Source organism: Poecilia reticulata, chromosome 16 (genome assembly GCF_904066995.2).
Source record: "Poecilia reticulata chromosome 16, P_reticulata-male-v2, whole genome shotgun sequence".
NCBI classification, from domain to species: Eukaryota; Metazoa; Chordata; class Actinopteri; order Cyprinodontiformes; family Poeciliidae; genus Poecilia; species Poecilia reticulata.
This window is the reverse complement of record NC_088845.1, coordinates 20,001,436-20,025,893: the sequence shown is the minus strand read 5'-3', so window position 1 is coordinate 20,025,893 and position 24,458 is coordinate 20,001,436. Positions and strand designations below refer to the sequence as shown.

The 24,458-nt window shown below is 38.4% G+C and overlaps 2 protein-coding genes across 3 annotated transcripts; one reads left to right on the top strand and one right to left on the bottom strand.

Annotated features, from left to right (window-relative positions):
- The first annotated feature begins 805 nt into the window (after positions 1-805).
- Positions 806-7,957, top strand: kcnj20 (potassium inwardly rectifying channel subfamily J member 20). Its single transcript, XM_008432416.3, has 3 exons — positions 806-1,479; positions 2,884-4,105; positions 6,870-7,957. The coding sequence occupies exons 1-3, from the start codon at positions 1,306-1,308 to the stop codon at positions 7,229-7,231; spliced, it is 1,758 nt and encodes a 585-aa protein (XP_008430638.1). The 5' UTR covers positions 806-1,305; the 3' UTR covers positions 7,232-7,957.
- An 871-nt stretch (positions 7,958-8,828) lies between these two features.
- On the bottom strand, positions 8,829-23,675 carry zbtb32 (zinc finger and BTB domain containing 32). 2 transcript variants are annotated; one of them, XM_008432418.3, is made up of 5 exons: positions 18,590-23,675; positions 15,271-16,320; positions 14,193-14,299; positions 12,164-12,322; positions 8,829-10,244 (listed from the first exon to the last, which is right to left on the bottom strand). In XM_008432418.3, the coding sequence occupies exons 2-5, from the start codon at positions 16,287-16,289 to the stop codon at positions 10,015-10,017; spliced, it is 1,515 nt and encodes a 504-aa protein (XP_008430640.1). In that variant the 5' UTR covers positions 16,290-16,320; positions 18,590-23,675; the 3' UTR covers positions 8,829-10,014. The 2 variants fall into 2 exon arrangements, with proteins under 2 accessions (XP_008430640.1, XP_017164854.1); XM_017309365.2 differs by having other exon boundaries at positions 15,271-23,675.
- Positions 23,676-24,458: the final 783 nt, after the last annotated feature.

Sequence of the window (24,458 nt, the reverse complement as noted above, 5' to 3'; positions counted from 1 at the left end):
ATGTGACCAGGAATACATTAGACTTTGGTCTTGTGCAAATTAAAACTGACTCCAGTTTCTTTCCTTGGAATGGCAATGAAAGAACTGGGAGACGGAAAAGCTGGCGGTATCCTCTGGTATGTTTCCAGGAGGATGATTGCTTTGCAGAAGCATACACGAAACTATCAATACAAAACAGTGCAATACAGAGAGACATCATCTTGCCAATGGTATAGACCAGAAATCTGCAACCTGTGGCTACAATAAATAATGAAATAAATTCACAACTTCAACAACAGGTATTTGTATTGGAAATTCTGGCACAGAAGAGAAGGATTTATTTGCCTGCGTTTACACATTTAAGACCATTACAACCACATGTATTTACGTAAAGAGGCAACCAAACAAGTTTCCCCATTCCCTTTAATCAGTGCTGCCTCATGGTTTGAATTAGGAGAACTTGCAACTTCGAGCTTCCTTTCCCGCTCATGTGGAACCAGAACTTTTTCTAGATATTTTCTGACCAATATTTCCATCGCAAATATACCCAATTACGTCATTATCATATTAAATTATACAAAAGGCATGTTCATAAGTATGTTTATAGGTATGATTAACTTTGCTCATCTGTGTGTGAAAACACATGGCTTGTCTGAGTAAACAGAACATGGTTGTACATACTGAGAAGAATGTTTATGACCACACTTTAGGCAAGGTTGTAGCTTTGGGAAAGGCGTGTAATAAAATCCTTTTAGGCCTGATTTACTGGACTAAGGTGGGGGTCAGTGGAAAGTAGCAGAAAGTTCTGTGGCATGTGGTGGTGTGACTGTGCATAGAACTTGGTCGTTTAGGATGTCATTATGCTGGCCTGTTTTCTCCCAGGCAAGAATATATTGAGAAATTGGCGCAATTTTCTTGTTTAAAGTTAAGTTGTTCTTACAGCTGCCACTTCAATAACCACAGGCCTGTCCTGAGTAGGGTAGATGATCTACTCTGAGCGATACAGTGAGAGTACTGCTGAGGCAGCATAAAGCGGGAGCTTAACTCTAGCTGGGGAAGGTAAAGCCTTTCCTCCAACTGTTAGCGGCTCATTGTCACTATAGGTACACGGACTGAAAGGTCAGTTCATCTCAGATGGGATTTATAATTGCTAAACTTGTGTTTAGGTCACTTTTAAGAAGCTCAGATGTAGTTGCTGGCATTGGTCAGGATGCTGGAACCTAATTGTATTGCTGTTCTTTCATCGAGCAAAGAACTTTGACATTGATGTCATCATGATCATACTTTGCTGCTAGTGTGTATTTCCTTCCCCCCCCCGTTTCTGTGATGCATCCTGGAGTAAGAGAAGACAGCAATGTGGAGACCACAGAGTGCTGTGGATCGACGCAGGTCCGGACAAAAGGACAACAGACCTCTACAGCTAGTCGCCCACAGTCTATCATGGTAGTCCATTCCACACCAACTGGGGAGAAAATTCACTGTGAGAGCTACTTGATAAATGTAAGCTGTATTCTTTTGCTATTTTTTGTTTCGTTTACAATGGAAGCTTGAATTAGTGTAGTTGTTGCTTTAATCTTAAGAATGTTACCATATCTTAAACAAGATCCACATGTTTGTGGTACATGCCGCATATTTAATAATGTAATACAAAAAGGAATGAAACTACACAAGCGATTAAAGACGTGTGCAAGTAGTTCTCTATCTCAACTCTTTTAACCTTTCACCGATTTGAACTTACAGGTTGTCAGTTTGTCTCAACCTACTGACATTTCGTAGCCTGTAAACAAACCATGTATTTTACAGTTGTGAACCAGCTTACTTCACCTTTTAGTCAAGTATTTTGTTAAATTACAAAACCCCAAAGTGACAAAATGCTTGTGTCTGTCCTTTATTTAATCAAGTAAAAGCAAACATTACTGATGCATTGCTCCAAGATTTCCTTAAAATCTAGTGCTCAAATGTTTACATTGGAATGTTTACAAATGAGAGATGGAAACAATAAAAAAATTGTGGTGTAAATATTTAATAAATCAATGACTGTGAGATTTCCATAGAGTTTGGAAAGACTCATTCACTTACTGGCAAAAGAAGAGTGTTGCTTCAGAACAGGGGAAGGGAGTAATGGAGAGCGGCTCTGCAACATCCTTAAAAGTAGAGTGAACATAAACAGTTTCATTATCTTCAAGGAACACTCTGCCTGGAAGAATGTCCTGTCCAGTTCCTCGGAGGCTCTTCCTTAGGACATCTTGACCTTCACCATGGTCGACACAAACAACTGTCCTGTCATGTTAGTTCTGTGGAAAAATAGTGTAGGGCATTAATAAACACACTTTACGAAGATCACTCAAATCTCCCTCACAATATTATTCTCTGTTTTGCAGAAGAAAGTAATTTGATAGAAAAAAAAAAAAACTCTACAATGGTCAAACTGTACAAATTTTTTCTGAATTTGTTTCTAGTGAATGCTTTTAACAAATTCTCAAACAGCAATTCCTCGCAGACATTCAAGCGCAAGGAAGTTTAACCACTTAAATATTCTTGTGGGAGAAAGATCATTTTTGCAGCCAAAATGAAGTACTAAGAAACCAAAAAAGTGCATGCATAAAATGGCAAAGGAGAGAAAAAACAGAGAGAGAAAAAAAACATGCACAGCAATAAAGCTGCAGTAAATCTGAATGTGCAGGGAATACTGGAGCTTTATTACAATTGCCTGTTGTGTGCAAATTAAAGAGGGTTTCATACTGTCACGGCAGTATGAAACCCTCTATTCCCAAATAGCAGTGCCTCTAATTTTCTAAGGAAAGTTTGAGGAACTGTGGTGCTTTGAACTGAAATGCACTCCATGACCTTGTGGTCTGGCTGTAGTTTCAGCAGGAAGCATAATAACTGTGTTTCTTTCCTTAGACAAAGACTCTTACTGACGCCGTGGCAGAGACATCTCCTGGTTTTGCTCCAACCAGGAAACGCTACAAAAGCACAACGGATATTCCTTATCCAGGCAGTTTTTGCTTGCTGCCTCCCTGCACCCCTGGAGTCACAGATAAAGAGCAGAACATCTGGCGGCGTTGTTCATTGAGCGAGACCAACAACGTGTCGCAATTCCGTCGTCATGCCCTCAGTGTCCCCAACATGGGCTCCTCCAGTCCCCTTCATTTCACCCACAGCAGCCCTCTCCACACCAGCCCACTCTCACCAGCACACAGCAACATATCTAGCCCTGGAAGGGAAATGGAGAGGCTTGCAAAGGCTCGAAGTAAACTCCTAGAAAGTGAAAGCAACCAAACACCCAGACTTCCTCCAGAAACCAGAGAGCAACTTCGCTATGTGTCCAAGGATGGAAAGTGCAGAGTCAACCTAGGCCACATTGATGAAAGGGGGCGTTTTCTCTCTGATATCTTTACCTCTTTTGTGGACCTCCAGTACCGCTGGTTTCTATTTGTTTTTATGATGTGCTATATTACAACCTGGTTCCTATTTGCTGGCCTTTATTATGTGAATGCATCCATTCGCGGTGACATGGGTCAAGAACAACCTCTTGGTACAAGTCGGAACCAGCATGTAGACCAAAATCACTGCTATTTGGGAATAGATGGTTTCATATCGGCTCTTCTGTTCTCCGTGGAGACACAGCGTACCATTGGTTATGGCTCACGGACCGTTTCCCCCACCTGCCACGAGGGAGTGCTGCTGGTCATGATGCAGTGCATCGTGGGCTCCATGATAGATGCCCTCATGGTGGGCTGCATGTTTGTGAAAATATCTCGACCCAAAAAGCGAGCCGAGACGCTTCTTTTCAGCCGCACGTGCGTCATCGCAAACCGCGATGACCAACTATGCCTGATGTTTCGCCTCGGAGACCTGCGCGAGAGCCACATGGTGGATGCAAAGGTTCGAGCAAAGTTAATAAAGTCCCGCCAGACAGCCGAGGGGGAATTTCTACCATTGGAGCAGACAGAGATTGACCTCGGATATGAAACTGGATCAGACCGCCTCTTCCTGGTTGAACCTCAAGTCATTCAGCATAATATTGGTGCAAGCAGCCCGCTGTGGGACCTGGGCCCGGAGCAACTCCGACGACAGCAGTTTGAGATAATTGTTATATTGGAGGGAATAGTCGAGGCCACAGGTTAGTAGCAGTTAACTCCACAGGAAGGGCAGATAGAGTAGAATCTTAACATTCCCAACATTTATTTTTCACAGTAATTTAACTTTTTCCTGCCTGTCCTTTTTCTCCCAATTTGAGTTTTATGTCTATCTTCTTTTGCAAAAATATATTATTAAAATCAAAAGAGAGAGAGACCACCCACGGAGGGTGAGAAGGGATTTTTTTTATTATTATAAATGTTTACTTTGTAAACAAACCACAAATATTAGATGAGATGCAACTGGCGTTCTTGAACCTCATTCTGATGAAATCCGTCACACCACATTTGTATTAAGTCCCTTAGGTTGTTACTGTGCAGAACCAATTTATCCACAACTGTAGATGCAAGCATTTGATGCATGTTTTTTTTTTTTTTTTACCATCTTTGTCATGTGGATACTTTTTTTCCAGATTAGCTTGAGATGTAAACAAGGGTTCTTATGGCTTCCCCTCAACAGTTCCTTTTGATTGCTCTGGATTTTTGCTTAGGGCTGTCGGAGTAAAGAGCGCTGAATATATCGTGTGCATGCCACACTTTAAAGATTTTCATTCTAAAGAAATGCTGAAAACCATTACATCTCTCTTTCACATCACACTTATCCACTAGTGTGTCATAAAGGCTTTTTAAAATACTCCCACGATTGTGACTACGACGTTACAAAAAGTGCAGAGAGGCATTAATCATTGTTACAGTCAAATTGAATGAGAATATTCAGTCAATTGAAAGAGTCCATTCAATGTTGCCTTCCTTCAGACCACAGACATATTTTTTCTAGTGAGATGTGAGATGTTGAGGTTTGGCTCTGGGACTAAAATTCCTGAACTCTCATGAGGACACTGGCCTGTGCATGGACCATTGATTAAAACTAGAAAACAACTCCTGTGGCCAGACTTTTGAATCTAATTTATATAATTGCTCTGTGACAAAAAAAAAGAAAAAAAGAAAAAATAGAATCTCTTTCAAAGAAAATGGTCTTTCAACACTTTAATCTGTCTGGTTTCTAGTTTCATTTTTGCATGAGAGCTCAACAGCTGTAAGAGTGAGAGACTGAGCAGACTGCAGTTAAAGGGTTTTTTATCTTGGGTCTGGCAGCTACTACTTCCTAAGTCTGCAAAAATGTGCATGGATTCCAGACATCAGTGATCAAATCTCTTGACACCAACCTGATTATTTCCAACAAAACATCAGTAACAACAGTTTCAAATGTCACATGCTTTGGAACGTTTCTGAAACAAATTTACATAACAATTTCTTTGATAATTTTAAACAAGTTTTTTTTTCTATTTTAAGTAACTTGTATCTCAAAAATAAAGTGACTTAAATGTGAGCAAAAACACGAGCCACTTGTTACTCTTTAAATAAGATATGGAAACAAATAGCATTTTCTAACCGGGAAAAGTTCAGCCACCATACCTCCTAAGTACTGTAGTTACCCATTTGGTTGAAATAATATCCTTGAGATACTTCTTGTAGTCTTCTACCAGTTTATAATGTCGCTCCAGTCCTCAAAGCACAGGAGTATATGAGCTTTGACTGTTGTCCCAGAGCCAGATGATTCTTATTTCCCAGCCAGTACTTGGTGGGTTCATTGACTTGTTTTGGGTCACTGCCTTCAGTATCCAGTTCTGCTTCAGCTGTATTTTGCTTAATAAATGTTCCCACATTTTCCTCAAACACCCTCTGATGTTTGTAATTCACTATTGATTCTGACATGTTGAACTATTGGCCTGATGTTTTTCTCTTGGAAGGAAGTGATGATTTGGTTTACATTAGACATGGCCTCTGTTCCTGTGTCCAAATAATTACATTTTAGATTAATTTGTCCAATGAACATGATTCCAGAAGTCCTTATCTTGTTATTTCAGACAAACTTCAGTCTTTTCTTCATGCTTTTTGTAAAGCTCAAATGAACTTTTCCCACGGAAATTTCACTGCAGGTTTCTCCAATGGCCGTTATGCTCATTTATTTAGGTAATTCTTTCAGTCAAGGCTGATAGCTTAGAGCTATTGAAAAACAAAAACTCATATTCCCAAAAATAAAAATATTACATCAGACCAATAAGAAAGGAATTTAATAGATGTGTTGTATTATGGGAAACACAATCATTAAAAACTATCGAAGCTCTAGAATTTAATTAAAGTTTTTGCCTAGATTTTTCTGTTTAGTTAATAGATTTTACTTTTGGTATATTTTATCACCTACATTATTTATCAGATTCTATTTGTTGGTTTTGCTATTTTTTTTTTCTAAATCGTTATTTAAAAAGATAAAATCTCTCCACTAAAACACAAGTTTTATTACGTAAATGCTGATTGCATCCTAAAACAGTACGTGTCCTTTGAGTAGGCCCATTTATACTTTTCCCATACAGATTTGCTCCAGGTAAACTACTGAAGATGACATAATTGCCGTAATTATCATTAATTTCTCCTATGTTTTCACTTGTTTTCAGCTTCATCATACAAATTCTAGATACCAGGTTGAATGAATTACAAATGCAATGTACCTTTGCAACAGCAACGATGCATGTCCAGCTCTAATTTTTTCATCCCTAAGCAAATTTACTGTACATTCAAATAAAAAAAAACATCAAGGCATCGTAGTAAAAGGATGCAATGTCACGATGTTCACATAAAGTACTGTGCAGGGAAATGCAAACACACAGCGACATCTTGTGGAACACAATGTAAATTACACTTCTTTTATTTTTTTCTTCTCTTCTCTCTCTCTTTTTTTTTTTACAGGAATGATGTGCCAAGCCAAAACATCTTACATAGAAACAGAGATTGAGTGGGGCGCTCGCTTTGAACCCTGCATGATGCTGGAGAAAGGCTCATTTCGAGTGGATCTGCGCAGGTTCCACACCACATACAAGGTACCGCTTCCAAACTGCAGCGCCAGCCAAGCACACCAGCTGATGGTTCTGGCAGGGTGCAAAGTCCAAAGCCACACCGCTTACAGGGAGTGCGATGCTTGGGCAGAGGGAGCAGCTGAAGAAGGCAAAGACAAGTCTCTGTCAAACATTCGGTTTACCATCGGTGGCATTCAGGAGGAAAGAATGTCAGAAGGTAATGAAAGTGAAGCAAGTGCTGAGCAGATGCTGTGATAGAATGTTTTACAGGACTTTTAACATCCCCCTCCTAACCTTAGATATGCATAGACCCGTTTATTAAATATTGGCATGTAACAAAAGAAAAATAAAAGGCAAAAGCATGAATAAAATATTATATCAACAAACTGACTGCATTCCCATCCCCTTCTTTGTCTTTTTGGAAGCTAATAATCACATTTAAGCATTCATTCAAACTAAAGTTATTTCAAGTTTATGTGCTGTGTGTTTTAGATGCAGCTTGTGATAACAGTGTTAGAAGGCTTACCACAAATGACTTATTAAAAAGAAAATCAGACTCTAAACGTACAAACGTTAATAAACCATCAGCTTTGCAGAGAGACTAGACTTTATTTTTCAGTCATGGTTGTCAATTTTATCAGTCAGATTTTTAAAAAAATTACTTTTCAAGATAAAAAATATTGCATTTTTGTGACACTTAAACATTTTAGAGAAACAAAAACATTTTATTTTCAAAGATAAATGCAGTTGCAGGGTGCAAAGCTAATCAAATCAACCTGACCCTTTGTAAAAAGGTAATTGTCTCCCTTGTTAAACAGTTAAACAGTTAAGTTTAATTTACAATTTACACCATGAAGATGTCAGACAAGACATGATGTTGAAACACAGAGCTAAAGTGGCGTTCCCTTTGCCAGTGGTCTCCTGAATAACAATGATTGTAAATTAAGCATTTTGTTACAAATAAAAAAATCTGGAAAGCGTGGTGTGCTTCTTGTATTTAGCTCTTTCCCCTCTGATATCCTGGATTGATCTTCCAGTGTGAACAACTACCTTCTGGAGTAATGTAGCTATAGTGAATAGAGTCCATCTGTGTGAAATTGACTCTTAGTATGAACACATCCCATCTATGAAGGCCTCAGTGATTTGTTGGAGAACTTTAGTGAACAAACGAGATCAGAGACACCAAAGAAGGCCTTAGTGCGGTAAGGGAGAAAGTTGTGGAGAAAGTTTAACTGCAGCTGTTGATGCCAAAGGTCGCATTAAGAAGATTAATACAGTGGAGATAGGCTTTGAGTGGCATGCGTCACCATATGCATTTGTCTGCCTACGCTGAACTCTTTTAATCACTGAACTGATTCAGAAGATTGTCACTGTGACATGAAACCAACCGCATTCTTAAAAATCATTGCTTGTCACACTGGAGTCAGGCTTTGATCCCCATTAGCTGCTCGACGGGCAGTAAATGCAAATGCTAGTAAAGGTCCTAGACACACTGCATAAACAAATACACACTCAGCCACACACATCCTCTCGCACAAACTCCCCCTAGTTTCTGAGAACATCTCATCGCCACCACAAGCTTAACAGACCGATAAAGACATTAAGCATTTCTATACTATTTCACTCGCTCACCACAAATAAGCAGCATAGCTTTTGATGTCCTGAAGAACGTATCTGACGCATTAGATGCGATTCGTCTGATAAGAGTAAAACCAAAAAAGTATCATTTAAATAACGACACTGATGAGTATTTATATGTGATTAAATAGACAGATCCTTGAAGGGAAAAACCTAAGCAGAAGAAAATGCTCTTCTTTGTAAGTGGATAAATTGAAAGAATCGCAGACATAACTCTGTACTTACAAACTTATTTATTTGGTGAAGTAGTAACAGTAGTATCAGTAGTAACATAGCACATTTATCTGGTAAATGCTTAGCTGGCAAAAGAAATAAACATTTATTTATATTCCTTTTCATACTTATTATGATAATGCTGTTGAAACTCACTCTTATCAGTAAGTGGTAGCAGGCCTGTAAGCTGTACAGAAAGCTCCCTGGAGGAAGCATTTTATAATGTCACGTATCGCAAACATAAACTACTGAGAAAACATCAGTTGTAACATACCGCATGTGTAGCTTTTGTAAAAAGCATTTCATCTACCGAGTGCTATTTAATCTAAAGGACGTGTTGTAGGTGAATTGATGTCCATGCATTTGGCAATGAATGACAGAAAACGAAAGATCTTAGCTGAGGATTAAAAAGTAACTTGGCTAGAGGATCTAACATTTATTAAATAGTAATACAGCAGAATGATAGATTAAAAAATAGCACATGCAACCTTTATCATATTTCAGTTAATGTTGATGATGATGTTGATAATCTAGTTTGACACATTTTTATATTTAAGAATGAATAAAATGCATATATGCATGCTGACCTGCCTATTCATATAACCACATCATACTCACATATATGTGAGTATGATATGGTTTTAACTAAATTAATTATTACGTTTTATTTTTACTGTGCAGTGATAGTAGGGCTGATTCTGATATTTCCTGTGTTCTTTCTAGCGAGGCATTTAAAGCTCCAGCACAAGAAAATGCAGATTTTTGTTTTCGCTGCATGTCCTCTTGAGGGCGCTGTGAACCCGGGTGAAGGCTGCGAAGATGGCACAAGCAGTCCAATAATAATTTTGAAAGTCAGAGGGAGGATTCCTGCGTCATGCATCGAGGATTAGATGCTGATGTGGCTTTAATGCCTGGTAAACACTTTCAAAACCCTTAATGTCACTGGAAATAGTACTGCATCTGTATTTCCTATTGTTGCAAATGCAAATAGAGAACGGTTTCATTTTGCATAGATATTACACCCATGAATGTCGGGTTTGACCTTGAACCACAAATTGGAGAAATGTTTTTATTCAACGTTCACTTTTGTATGGGTTAAGCACATCTCCCGTACTGTAAATACAACCTGAATTAAACAGCCTCACAGGAGATTCACCAACTAAAGCTACAGCTTTATGAGGATGGCCTCATATGTGGGAGATGTACAAGTAGGTGTTGTTGATGCTCCAGTCAGGGGGGAAGTCCTGCACAGCGTGGCTCTTGACGTGCCTCTGCATGGCGACCAGGCTGCTGCAGAACTCCAGGCACACGGTGCACTGGTAGGGCGCTGCGCCGCCATGGGTCCGCAGGTGTTTGATCATGGCAGAGTAGTCCCGTGAGCGCTGACCACACAGACGACACTCGAACGGCTTCTCTCCTAGAAGCAAAGACAATGCACAGGAAGGAAGACATTTAAGGTGTTTGGGGGTGGGGGGTGCAAACTCTGAGCATCGGCAAAGGGTCTCACATTTATATTCTAGCATATGAGCTTTTCAGTCGGTTGTTGTCAAACCCTGTAAATGACGAGTACGCATCACTTCCGTGATTTTTTTCTTTTCTTTCTTTTTCAGAAATGAATTGCGTTAGTGCGTGAAATCACCTAAACTGGGACACTTTTATGCTAATCATCCAGGTTTGCACAAGTTAACTTCATGCCATTGTTCCACTTAGTCAGTTTGTTTCTCTGATTTTATGTCATGGTAAGAACAAAAAGAGCACATCCACCGGCTAACCATTTGCTACTTACGTCTAGATGTGGATAAAAATGAAATTGTGAAACATTTGAATGTTCCAGATTCGTTCTTAACTTATGTGGAGTGGTAGTCACTTTAAGCTATACGCTTTATATATATATATATATATATATATATATATATATATATATATATATATATATATATATATATATATATATATATATATATATATAAGTAGTCCTAATGTACACTGTTGATTAACACGTCTCACCTCATGGAAGATTGAGATCTGTCAGTTTCAGTTTTTCTGTTAGGTTTTTTGTGATATTAAAATGAGTGGAAAACTATGAGCTGCTTGGAAAAGAACTCTACTACAGTCTTCTTCAGAAAATGTTCAGCACTTTGGAAAAACAGAAATTTATAAGCGACATTTTAAACATTCGAAGGTGCCACAGAGTAAATATTTGCATAATTGCACACTTTACCATAATTTCTTTTACCAATACAATACTACAACAACTTTCCTCAACTTAAAAGTACTCAAGCATATAGTATGTCACAAAAGTATTTCTTAGCAGTAGGACATTTTTTTTATTTTGTCACGTTACAACCACAAAACCTATGTATTTTATCGGGATTTTGTTTGATAGAAAGAGGCGACTAGAGTAGAGTATAGTAGAGTAGAGTAGAGTAGAGTAGAGTAGAGTAGAGTAGAGTAGAGTAGAGTAGGCAACAATCGTACTCAAGAATGAGTAATTTTTTTCACATATTTTTACTCAAGTAGACGTATTTGGTGAAAATTCTGCTAAAGCACTGAGTAACTAATTATAATATCTGATTTAATTTGTTAAAATGATGTAATCAGACAAATAAAAATATTAAGAAACAATTTTAAAGAATAATGTAAAAAGCAATTAAGACAATGGGGAAAAAAAAATAATTTCCAAATCAATGCGAGTGTGTAGAACATGTATGTTCTAATGCATTTTTGTTGGAACAAAGTGCCGTAAAGTATTTCCAATGACAATACACTTTACTTTAGTGGTTTGCACTACTAGCTTTTGGGTGATGCATTGAATACTGTTCTATTAAAACTTGACCTGTCTGCTGTTCTTGGTTTTCATGATGCTGTTTGTTCACTAACAAACCTTCAAGACCTTCACACAACATCTGTTTTTTTTTTTTTTTTACTGATATTAAATTTTAGACAGGTGAACTCGAGGTTAGTTGATAGTCCTGGATTTTTAAAAACATTTATATATTTTTTTTATTGTATCAGAGTAAATGGGCTGATTACAAAGTGTATCTCACATTTTGCTGATTTTTTTTTTTCTTAAATAGTGAATAACTTACCTTTTTTTTTTTTACACATCGCAGTTTAACCGCTTTATAACAATCTATCAAATAAACCCCTACCAACTCAAAATTATCCCAAGTCTTTGGTTGGGACATGACAAAAACATAAATCTACGTAATGCGCAGTTGTTAGGGTTGCAAGCTTGACTCCAATCAACTAGAACAATGAGTAATCAATAGGTCCTCAGTGCTATACTGACTCAAAGTATGTTTCTGAACCGTTAACAATTATTTAGAGAATTACCCGTATGAACGCGGTGATGTGTGTCGAGCTGATGTTTTAGGCTAAACTTCTTTGGACAGTGTTTGCACTGGTAGGGTTTTTCTCCTCTGTGGTCTCTAGCATTCGCTTCGTGTTGCACGGCATCTCTTCCGCAGAACTGACATCCATCACAGTTTTGACCTGCGGCAAACCAAAATAGGCAGTTAGAAGGGCAGTTTTAAAGGTGTTAAGGCTTGTCAGCAGTGAAACCCATGTTTTCAAAAACTGCATATTACACACAAAGCTAGACTGCACAACAGGAAATACCACCTCAAATATTACTCAATGTTTTTAAACACGACAAATATGGGCATATATGGGCTAATGACATTCTTTTTTTTTTTTTAAACAGAACATGGCAGGCAATCAAAGAGAGTAAATAAAATCATTATTTATTTGGAATAAAACCAGTTGATTAATAAGTGCTTCTAATAACGGAAATCTAACTAGCACCTGGTTTGATGTGATTCTGGACTATAGGCTTGAAATAAGATATAGGATTTTATTTGAAAAAGTCATAATTAACCAATCTATTTACAGAGAGGATTATTTTCATAATCTTGCCAAATCCAGCCATTCTCATTTTATGTTACTGTGTTGAGGTTTTAAATAGTCTTTTATTAGTGATTATTGCCCATTATGCTGCCTCTTGACTGAGTCTGTGCCGTAAATGAGAATTGATTCCTAGTCGATCCAACGTGAGTGAGTACCTTTTCAATAAACGTAAAAGCCAAGTAATCATTGCTTTCTGACCTCACTTTTTAAGCAAACAGGAAAAATATTTACTGTTTTTGAAGCAAAAAAATTATATAAAAAAAAAGACGGCTATTAAAAAGCGATTTTGCAACCGTTTTCTCAGAAAGCGTATCTCTTTGACGCATCCTGTTGAAGGAGAATAGAGTCACCATGTGTAAGAATACTTTCCTGTCAACTTTGCATGCATATCTTCTTAAAAATCTTTAACAAAAGGTGTGATTTTTGAGGTTAAAGGAAAAAAAAAAAGTGCAGCCTCTTGCTGGCCTGTATGGTTGTTGGGTCTTTTTTAGAGAAATTGTACCCAACACAGTAGCCTATAGACAGGATGCTGAAATATGAAGCGGGTATACTGTAGTCAGGGGAGAAAACAGGAGAGACTAACCCACAACAATCGAACACTTACCACTCTAAAAAACGCAACCTGCAGAGATCTGGCGTCGGTTGCTTGCGTGTTTCCTGTCCAATGCTTCGCTCTGTGTCTCGATTCAAAATACCCAACGTTTTGCAATGCTTGTATTTTTATATGTATGTATGTATGTATGTATGTATGTATGTATGTATGTATGTATGTATGTATGTATGTATGTATGTATGTATGTATGTATGTATGTATGTATGTATGTATGTATGTATGTATGTATGTATGTATGTATGTATGTATACAATAAGTGTGTGTATATATACATATACACACACACATATACACGCGGAAGATTTAAACTTCTATCTCTTAGCTTCAAGCGAAGCATTTCTTCTTTTTTAATTTTTCACAGCTGCTGAAAAATGAACATACTGTTCCCTCAAAGACTAGATAAAGTCTTTATCGGCTAGATTGTACACTTTCACTCATGCACTTGCACAAGCTTCCTTGCAGATCCTATGTGAGCTGTCAACTTCAAAAAACTTTATCCAAACATCAAATATGTTAGATCTTTTTTTTTTTTGTCTAAGGACAAACCACGCTTTCGCTGCTGCACGTACTGTACTGTGTATATCTAGCTGTATCTAGTAACCACACTACTGCTCCTATTGCACCATGCTTTCAAAACCACAACTCTCTATCACTTTCCATTGCGTAGTTGCGTCGCTGGAGCCTGCTGAGGTTAAGGGTCACGCCAAAATTAGTTTTACAGTCTTGTTAAATTGACCTGTTTTACTCAGGATCAACACTCCTGTAGCTGCAGTCACAGCCACGGTCTCAGTGTGTTGTTCTCGTTGCAGCATTGAGGCATTTTTTGCTTGATTACGTTCTTACCTAATTGTGTGGAGGCTGACTCTCGCAGCAATGGATCACAGAGGAGTCTTGAACTGCAGTGTTGGCACCCGTCAGCTCTTTCTTTGACTTTCGGCATTTTGGGATAGCTGCGAGAAGCATATTTTGTTTGTTTGAGTCCTGCAGATGGTATGGTACAAATCAAACATCTGTGACAAAGACAAAAATCTGTAAAAAAAAACAAAAAACTGTTTCTTCTTATTAGAGAATATCAGTTTAGATGTAATTGACTGGGGTGTGTTTCCTCCCCTACTGATTCCAACCACGGGATATTTATAGTACCGCTTCAGGGTTTCAGTAATATTTGCCTTTGGTGAAAAATTTGATTACAGGGAACAAGATAGGGGGAGACACCAGAGGAGATCTTCTTTTCCACACACACTCTCGTGTGCGTTCTGAACAATGTTTTTGTGGTGTACACACGGCCAGTCGAAACAGAAGATACGTTTTCAGTGGGTGGAAAACCTTAAATTTTGTTAAGAAAGGGAGATGTGTAGGGGGCTCCCCTTTATTCACAATTTGGTTTTACGTTGCGAAAGACTTGAAAGGATTTGGCTTGTTTTTTGTTTTTGCATGAAAAAAGAAATCTGAAAAACTATTCTCAGACTTCCTTTTCTCCTAATATCAGAAATTTCAATGTCATTTTTTTTTAAATGACTAAAATACTGGAAAACATCTTTGATTTGGATCAATGAAACTATTTTTGCGTATCTAAACTTGGATTTCGAGTTTCTTAAAAGAGACCGACAGATTTGATGTGGCAGGGAAGGGTTAACAGGTGAAACCGATCGAACAGGAAAGTGCAGGAGGCTCAATCTCTCTCTGTCTCTCTCTCTCTCTCTCCCTCTCTCTCTGTCTCTCTCTCTCTCACACACACACACACACGCGCGCACACACACATCTACCGAAGCAGCAGTGAGTCAAGTACGATAGCTGTCGCAAAGGAACAACTGAGCAAGTCAGGGGGTTCTAAAATGAGTCTTCAGTAGGAAAAACATGGAGACAAATGTGAGAAAATAAAAACTGAACTTTCCAAAATTATGTCAGACGGCTGTCTTACCTTGTTTCCACAGTTTGACTGGTGTGGCTCAATTTTTTTCTCTTCAAAATGCCATTCTTGATCATGCTGCCCATCCTCGAAGTCTCCGTGTACAGATTTTGAGCGTAGGGATGGGGGTGCAAACGTGAGTAGCCTAGTGCCGTGCTCTGAAGGGGAGTTTGAAAATGGGAACTGAGTAAAGGGAACATGTGTTGAGAAGAGAGGGGGAATGGGCATACCACAGAGGTCTGGTTGGAGGACGGAAGGGGGTGAGATGCAAAAAAGTTAGAATAGTTCCCTGCAATTCGCATTAGGGTGTTCAGGTGATTCCCATTGTCCCACATGTTCGTAGGGAATGCCCACGCAGAAGAGAAGGAGGAACCGCTGCTGTTGGGCCTGGTAATGACACTATCTCTGTTGCACAGGGTCGCTGACATCGGGGACAATTTTGCCTTCCTTTTTGGGGATTTTTGGTTGGTGGGGACATCCGCAGAATCAGCGATTGAAGCATTTTCCATGACGATGCCAAAGCTTGGCTTTTCTACCGGGGAGGATGTTTTTTGGACTTTGCTCTCAGAAACTGGTCTACCTTTTTGCTTTTGATCTTTCTCTTCTACACTTCTATCTTCCTCTGTGAGGTCTACTGCTTCTCTGTTTTTATCCTTCTCTCTGGCTTCGAGGCGGTCCAGCTGCTTGCGGCACTGGTCCTCCAGCAGCTGCATTTCTAAGACCTGGGCGGCTCTTAGCAGCTGCTGCAGGTCTTTCACCGGCACTTCAAGAGCTTGAGTGTAGGTGAAGTCTAGGACTTGCTGGAAGGTGTGGGGAGAGAAATACTCCAGTGTGCAATGGGCTGGGCTGTCTGCGTCGCCTTTGGCTAGGTGCTGCGCTAACGCTCTACTAGCGCAGGCTAGAACTAACCGGTGCGCCCGAAACGTTTGGCTCTGCACCGAGATGATGGCGTCGCAAAGCGACCCTGATTGACGGAGGACATCTGCCTGCTGCAGAAAGTGGAAGTATTGGGTGTTGTTGATTCGGATCATCTCTGAACGTTCTGGAAATATCTGCGAGGTTCTGAAAAGAGAAAACCACAACACAGGACGTGATCAGACGATTCCTACATTGTGCTAACATCAGTTCTGTTTCTTTGTTGCATTTCTCTGGAATGGAAATCAGTGGCAGAAGAAAAAAGAATGTGTTTGCTGTGGTTTAAATAGTTTTTCCCCCCTGCCTCCTAATTTAGTGTTGTCAGTGGCGAGAGTCAAGGGGACAGCTTGCACATGAGATTTAGTTAATCATTATAACATATTTAATAACACGTTTCTTTTTTATCCAGCATGCAAGCTAATACTCATAATTTTTTAACCCACCACAGAAACTAAAATTTACATATTTTCCTATACTTCTGCAATAAGATTTACCTCAATCACAGCAATGTGTGTTATCAGGCTAAAACATGTCGCTTTGTGAAAATGTACTCTGCTAAGTGACACTTTTGATATTCACAGAGCACATATGCACTCTAAAAGCCGCAAAGCCCTAACAGTGTATGAAACCATGACTAATGACTGTACACTCGAGAAAACATGAGTAAAGTTTGAACGTCAACAACAATAAAGCTGTATTTAGGTGTGACAGACATCAAATGCAAAAGTGTGCAGGGGTGTAATATGTAAATATCTGCATATCAAATAGAAATATTTGGAATTTTGCAACTAAGATTGAGAATCTGGAGATGAAAATGTTGCTGCTGTGTGTCTACCAGCTGCTTGGAAGGCTGTGGTCTCGAAAGTCTCTTGCGATTTATAATGCACTGCTGTTTTTCCAAACTGAGGTCAGAAATTGTCTGTGGCACAATTTTAAACAACTTCAGTTGTTTCTCTGTTTGATCTCTAACTACGACAGGAAAAATTGATAATTAGAAAATTATTTTCTGGAAGTGACTTGTTTAGTGCTGCTCTTTAACAAAAAGAAAATGCATCAGACTGATAATTTAATATAGATTTTTCAATTCCCATGTTGGAAAAAAAAACAGCAATACGTTCAAAGGACAAGTTATTTTTTGCAACAGTTTGGCATCTGTTGATTTTTGTCTTTGCCATCTTTGCTCACATACACGCTGAGCAGAGTCCATACATGCAGCATCGAGAGTGAAAGTGACAGTAGAGCAACTTTATACATACTGTATACCAGGGTCATATGCAAGCTAAAGGTTTCACTTTGGTGTACACTTGATAAATGGAAGAATAAAAGTCATCATAGCAGATTGTAAACGTACTATATCAATAACACTCATTATTCAGTTTAGGTAGATAAAGCAGGCATGAATTGGTGTACAGAATATCGTCTGTGCAAATGCATGTAAAACTTCCCCAAGGGCAATTTTTGCCAATGCGACATAAACGACTTTTCTACGTGTTCCGCATTTTGAATTTGCAATTCATTGATCTGAAACAAAATATAATACTATTGCTACTTCTATTAACACTACTATTACTACTACTAACAATAATAATAATAGTTATTATTATCATCATAATATTAATAATAATAACAATAATAATGAGAATATTGTTGGTCATGTGAAGTGACATTTTCCAAAAACCTTACAATTAAAACATGCCTTAGCCTTTTATAGCTTTGAAGCAAATTAAAAGTTTGGAATACAACGTCTTTCCGTATTACTTTTTAATCAACTTTACATTCTCTTTAATGTAACTGTTATGTTTTATTCTAATAACTGAGACAACTCTTTCTTTGTATTTCCTTAAACTTTTCCTCTTTGAAACCACAATTAATATAATTTGAAACAACAAACACAGTAGGAGGCCTTCAAATCAAAATCAGCTCAAGGATTGCTCTTCGCTTTTTATCAGACGCTGACTAATAAACTTACATTTCCGGACGTTTTCAAAAATATTTCACCTAGCAAAAGAATGTAACGTACCGCATTCAAATCCACAGTGCACTCCTGCATAGTTATGTCACAGTTAGCTGGTGCTTGAGCTCCATTCAGCTGCAGTACAGTAGAATCTGAATGCTTACACAGGGGAAAACCATGCATGCATTTGTCAGATTTACACATCCTTTTACAGGACATGAACTCACAGTCATCCTCCCCGCAGCGCGCATGTAGAGGATTAAAGTCAAAGGAGCGCAGACTGATTTGAAAGACTCCGTGGGCTACAGAAGAGCACAGTAGTACTAGTTTTCACTAGAATTTCTTTAGAAAAATAAAAGGGTGCTAAAAACAACAAAGGAGGATCAAGTGTAGGTTCTTGTGCTTTCAAGTCGCGGAAGATGGGAAACAAAAGCAGAAATCTGCATGAATGAAGGCACTTACCGGGTATTTAGAGAGTTTTCTCCCAAGAGGGCGATGAGCTACCCTGCATCATGACTGTACAGTGACTTCTGAAATGTTAGGGCACAGGTTGATCTGTGGGACAAGGTGGTTTCCTCTTTGTCTGCACGGTCCCTCCTCTTCAAGTCTCCTATTGGTGCATTGATTATAGAGCTAAATGGCTTGCTTCATGCTATAAGAAAGCAACTTTCTGTTTTATTAACCCACATGTTCTAAAACTGCTATGCTTTGTTTGAAGAGCAAGGAAGTTTCTATTATTGTTCATTCAACAGAAGAACACCTCAGAAGCAAAAGTAAAAAAACCTTCTCTCTTTCTCTCTCTCTTTCTCTGACACACACACACACATGCATACATGCATGCATATACATATATACATGTTTATAAAATCATACATATATACATATATAAATATAGATACAGACATGTAGATATAGATGCAGAAAGGGAGAAATGCTAAGTAGGGAGAGAGGGAGAAAAATGAGGACAGTGGCGGGATATTTGTGTGATGCTATATAACTGTGATAACCGTAGATGGTTTCCTACCCCTGCAGCCATCGTGTGCTGGTCACTACATTAATAGAGTATTCTGTGCTGTGACAGAAACCACTTGAAAGCGACTGGCCTGTGACAGGAAACATGCAGGCCAAAGCCCATTGGTACTGACATGCAGGGAGGGCAGGCTTGCAAACGTGCACCCTCAAAATAGAGATGTCTGCTTTTTCCCTTTTGTCAGATATGTCAGATGTTAATGTGACAACCTTCAAAAATAGGCCAACTGTAGAGAGATGGTCACTTAAACAGACCATGGCGGTTGGCTAGTCCTACATTAGGTTTTCTGTAGCTTTTTGTTTAAAACCGGTGCGTGCAGCAAAATTATTAATAACAAGTGGAGCTCGCTGCAGGAATCTATTTCCATCACGTTTCATTGCGTTATTCTCCTTTAATTGCACAAAATAACTTCGTTTTGTCAAGTCTGTATCTCTTTTTCAGTTAAAAGTTTTTTTTAAAAGTACTCTTTTGACAGAGTTTATCTCAAAGACAAACACTTCACCCAAGCACTTGACAGACATGCAGTAGTCTTCATTAGCTTTCTGCGTAAAAATGTAAAAGTAACACCTTAACACATAGGACAGAGAGTTTACCTGTCACTTCCAGAAGATGTTTGTGTTTTTGAGAAAGGTTTTATTTCTGGATTTTTACATAACAGTTTCAGAAAAAAAAAAAAAAAAAGCTGTTCTGTCTTTTACGCTAAGCAGGTGATCAACATTGTGGAGCACTAAACTGAAGATGCGCCGCTCGTGTCTTAGTGGAATTTAAACGCAATAAAAAAAAAAGAAAAAGAAAACAAAAAAAGATGCTGAGTACCTTCAAATGCTCCGGCAGGAAAAAAGACAGACCTTGGTGCAACCAAACTGTTGTGGGTTTGTGTAAAAAAAAAAAGAAAAAAAGTTTTGTTGTTCAAGATGAAACAAAAAGCATACAGCAAATACCACCAGCAAAGATGTGATCTCTGCAGTTTTCATGTCAACAATTTGGAGCATGTTCGTTGCACGGCAAGAGCGGCGGGTTCAACTTGTGATTCTGTGAAAATCTGAGTAATACAGGAAAGTTTTGGCATTATGCTAAAAGACGTTTGAGGTGATGGAAGGTTTGAGAAAGAGTAAAAATATGGTAAATTATTAAGTTTCGTGATCTATTGTCAGACACGGCTCCTTTGGGATTTGTTTCTGTTGTTGGTTTTGGTTAATAAATAAGCCACGATGTGACAAATATATTGCCTACGTCAAAATGTGAAACCTAATTCTACTATGAACACTAGTGAGTAATTTTGTATCAGCGTTATTAACTAGATTATGTTTCAGAGGTGATGAAACATAAGCCTCTACACAGTGTTTGTGTCGAAGCTTCCGCATACTTTTTTGTCCGACTTGTTTTTGGTGTTGTATATATTTCTTCTCCAGAACTTTCATTGCGTCTGTGTATCGATACGCCTTTTATTCTCTCCTCTGGTTGACTTTGTTCTTCAGCGCTTCTTGTACAGTCCTATTATTTTCAAAGGGCCTCATGAACACGTGGTGTGGAATGCAGTCATTTTTAATAAATGTAAATATGTGTGCCAATGAGGCTTGTCAGTCAAATGAAAAAGTAGGTCTTAAAAAGTTCTAAGCAGATATTAAAAATGATTTTTATTAAGTCCATATTTCTGTATTATGGATTGATGTCATATTCTATTCCGAAAAGTTATGTTTGCATTACTCGTAAACAAAAAATCATCATAATTTACAGAAAACGTGGCTTGAAAATAAGTAAGTTACTGAAATAAATTCACTTTACAATAATATACAAATGTATTAAATATGACTGCAGTCAGCAGAGCAGTTTAGTTTTAAAATGTTGCATTTTCAAGTGCACATAGACTAAAGAAACCACATATTATTTAGTAGTTTAACAGAGCCACGTATGTATTTTTAAGCTATTTCAGACTACATTCCTTCACAAAATCTGAGATAAAGACGTCAAACGGCCACACAGCACCAGCAGAGGTTAAAAACACAACGCCGAACAGGAAAGCATTAATCTGTGAATCTGTGATTCTATACAAAGCTAAAATGTTGTCATGGGAGAGAGTGGTGAAAACAAGTTTGGCCAAACAAGTCAAGATGTAGATTAAACCCTCTAAAAACGTACAGAGGGTTGTTCGTGAGCTACCTGGCTTTCAATCTGGAAGTAATTTTAGTTAGTTCTCAAAAATCATTTTAATCTTCAGCTGTGTGGTTTAGTCTGTATCTCTGACATGCCAAATGCAGCACACTTACTGTTAAGGACCTTTTTAGGTCAGAGCAATGTGCCTTCAGTTAGTTCACTTGTTTTATTTATTTATTGATCATTTCAGTATTTGGTGGGATGGTTAAGATTTTACAAGGTAGTTTCACTTTTCTTTGAAAGTTATACACAATGTGCACATATAAACAACCCTTTAAGCCTTATTAGCATGTAATGTACAGGGATTAAAGCAGAGAAAGCAATTGTCCCCAAAAAGTTCAAGATTTCAAGAGAGATTTGTTCTACTTTTCCAACCTTTATGAGTAGCTATGTGCTTTTTCCGATGCACTGACATTGTTTTGTCTTGCTGATAAGATCCTATTTTTTCCTTTTGAAGTTGAGAGTAATACAACTAATTTTGAAAGCCACCGTAAACCTATAGAACAAAGTGAAGGCTGACAAAAAAAGAAGTTTCATATTAGCATTGCCATGGAAAGCGCTGAAAATTTGAGGCGCTCATGTGCAAGCGAGAGCTTCTACGTTCAGACATTTAACAAAAATTCTTCTTGCATTTTTTTTATTTTTTATTTTTTTTTACCTTAAATGATCATTGCATGCATGTCGAGTTAACCACCGTGTGGTTTCGTCGTAATCACTGTGATCGCGAGTTTGAGATGTTGATGCATTAGTAAGAGAAGGATTTCTCAGCTCTGCATCACTGTAACTTATAACAACTGACCATTTATGATTACTCAGTCTGGTGGTTTGTCAGACTGTGGGTGTATGCATGGCTCTGAGCTACGCGGTGACATTTGGGGCTTCTCTGCGAGCACTCGGTGCAAACACTCATCACTGAGACCTCCTCAAAACCACTGGACAGACACCATGATCTCATCTATTCCCCTCAAGGAAATTAGCATCATACCAATGCTTAAATGTCACCTTGCACAACATGGGAAGCAAGCAGTGATGAGAAGGGCTTCACCTACAAGTAATATCAAGAATGTTCGCACCACCCCTCCCCCCCCGCCCCATGCACACCTCACCCCCCTCTCACATCGCACTCCTGAGCAGCTGCTATCCCCTCACTGTCAGTTGAACAATCACCATCAGACTCCCCCAGCAGACCCCATGTAATGCTGACTCACTGGGGTGTGTCTGAGCAGGATAGCAAGAAGGTGACAAGCTCCTCTTCGCTGCACATCGGCGTAAAAAGCGACGGATTGTCACAAAAAAATGATGTTAAAGATATTTATCAAATGCGTCTGTCGTGCATACGCACCTTTGATCCACCTACCAAAACAACTTAATTTTTATGAACAAAGGGGTTTCGCATTGTTGTTTTGTTGAATGAATCAAAGTGTTACCGAACTAAACAAGATGTTCACTCAGACTGCGAAGTGATTAAAGTCTAGGTTAATATGAGTCGGCTTACGTTACCGCACTGGCGGTATGTGAGCAGTTGACTTCACAGGAACCACTACCAAGATGACTGATCCGCGCTACAGGCATCAATGGCAAACTGTTACTGTACAGCCACAGAGCCTTTTCACAGTAATCTGGGTGAGCAGGACTACCCGTCAGTGTTGTGGTTTGGAAGAAGTGAACCAGAGGCTGGGGCTTGACACTTCTTTGTAATTTGTAGGTGAAGGAAGTGTGAGCGCCGCCCACACCCCCACTGACTGTCAGGTGAGTTTTTGCTTCGGAACTGTGTCGAAGTTACCTATTAATTTATTTGATTGAATATCCGATGCTTTTTAATTGCATCACATTGTGGAGAACTTAGATTTGCTTGTCATGCCTTTGTTAAGACATCAAAGAAACTGCATGCGCAAGTGACAACAGCTGCCGTGCTGCATTACTCATCGCTCTACTTTAAGTTCAAAAGAAACTTTCCTCAGAAACTAGAGTTGCAAAAGATAGCTAAAGGTTCTTCAGCCCTTTGTTGATGGTTGGTTTTCTCCACCTAACCTCCTAAATTCATGAGATTAACCCTTTCATGCATAGTGGTCACTACAGTAGACAGCTATATAAAAGCTGTTTTCTTGTGCTTCTTTTAGTGGATTTCTATGTTATAAATGCACACAGACCACTGAAGTGGACACTAATGCATCATAAAATACACAATCAACTACTGGCCATCAGCTGCAAATGCAAGAAACTATTTTTGTTAAATCCAATATGGCTGACAGACAAAAAATGCATGCCAACCGACCAGGTCCCTCCTTCTACTGTAGACGACTCTTGCAGGTAAAAAAGAAATATTGTGACATCAGATAAATCCTATAGAACAATACTGCTGAGGTATTTTTCAAATAACAACTTTGCATATGGAGAAAATTACAATTGATCACATATATATATATATATATATATATATATATATATATATATATATATATATATATATATATATATTACCTACCTTTTTTTATGCCTTAAGAAAATATAAAAACAAATCGGAAAAAAATCCTGACACAAAGGATCATAATTCATGCATGAAAGGGTTAAGTATAGCATCATCAGTCCACTGGGCGGTGGCTCTACTCCAGGATCCCCATGGATGATGGAGCTTCCCATTCTGTCTCCAACCCCAGGTACTATATGGAAAAACCCCATTTCAGCCAAGACAATAAGATACTTGAACTCTTCCACTTGGAGCAAAGACTGACCTCCAAACAGGGATCAGTTCACCTTTTCAGTTCTAAAGATGTTAGAGGTTGCTCCATTCCCCAAAATAAGTAAGCAGAAAATAAATAAATAAATACATACTTATTTGCTATGGTAGGTGGAAAGTTTAGTATCCTTACTAATAAAGTTAAATAACAGACTCAAAATTCAATTAGTTATGTATTTATTTACTTTGTTTGGAAACATAGCCAGTGTACAATGTAAAACTGTCGAAATGCTAAAAATCAGATTGATTTAACTGAAAGTGGGTTTTTAATAGCTTTTTCAATCAGCTTTATAGTCTATTGAGTAATATTATCTTGCACCAGAATTTAATAAATTTTTTGGTAGTTTTTCATCAGATTAGATACATTTTTATGACCTTTTGACAGTCTTGCATTATGGATGTTTGACAAC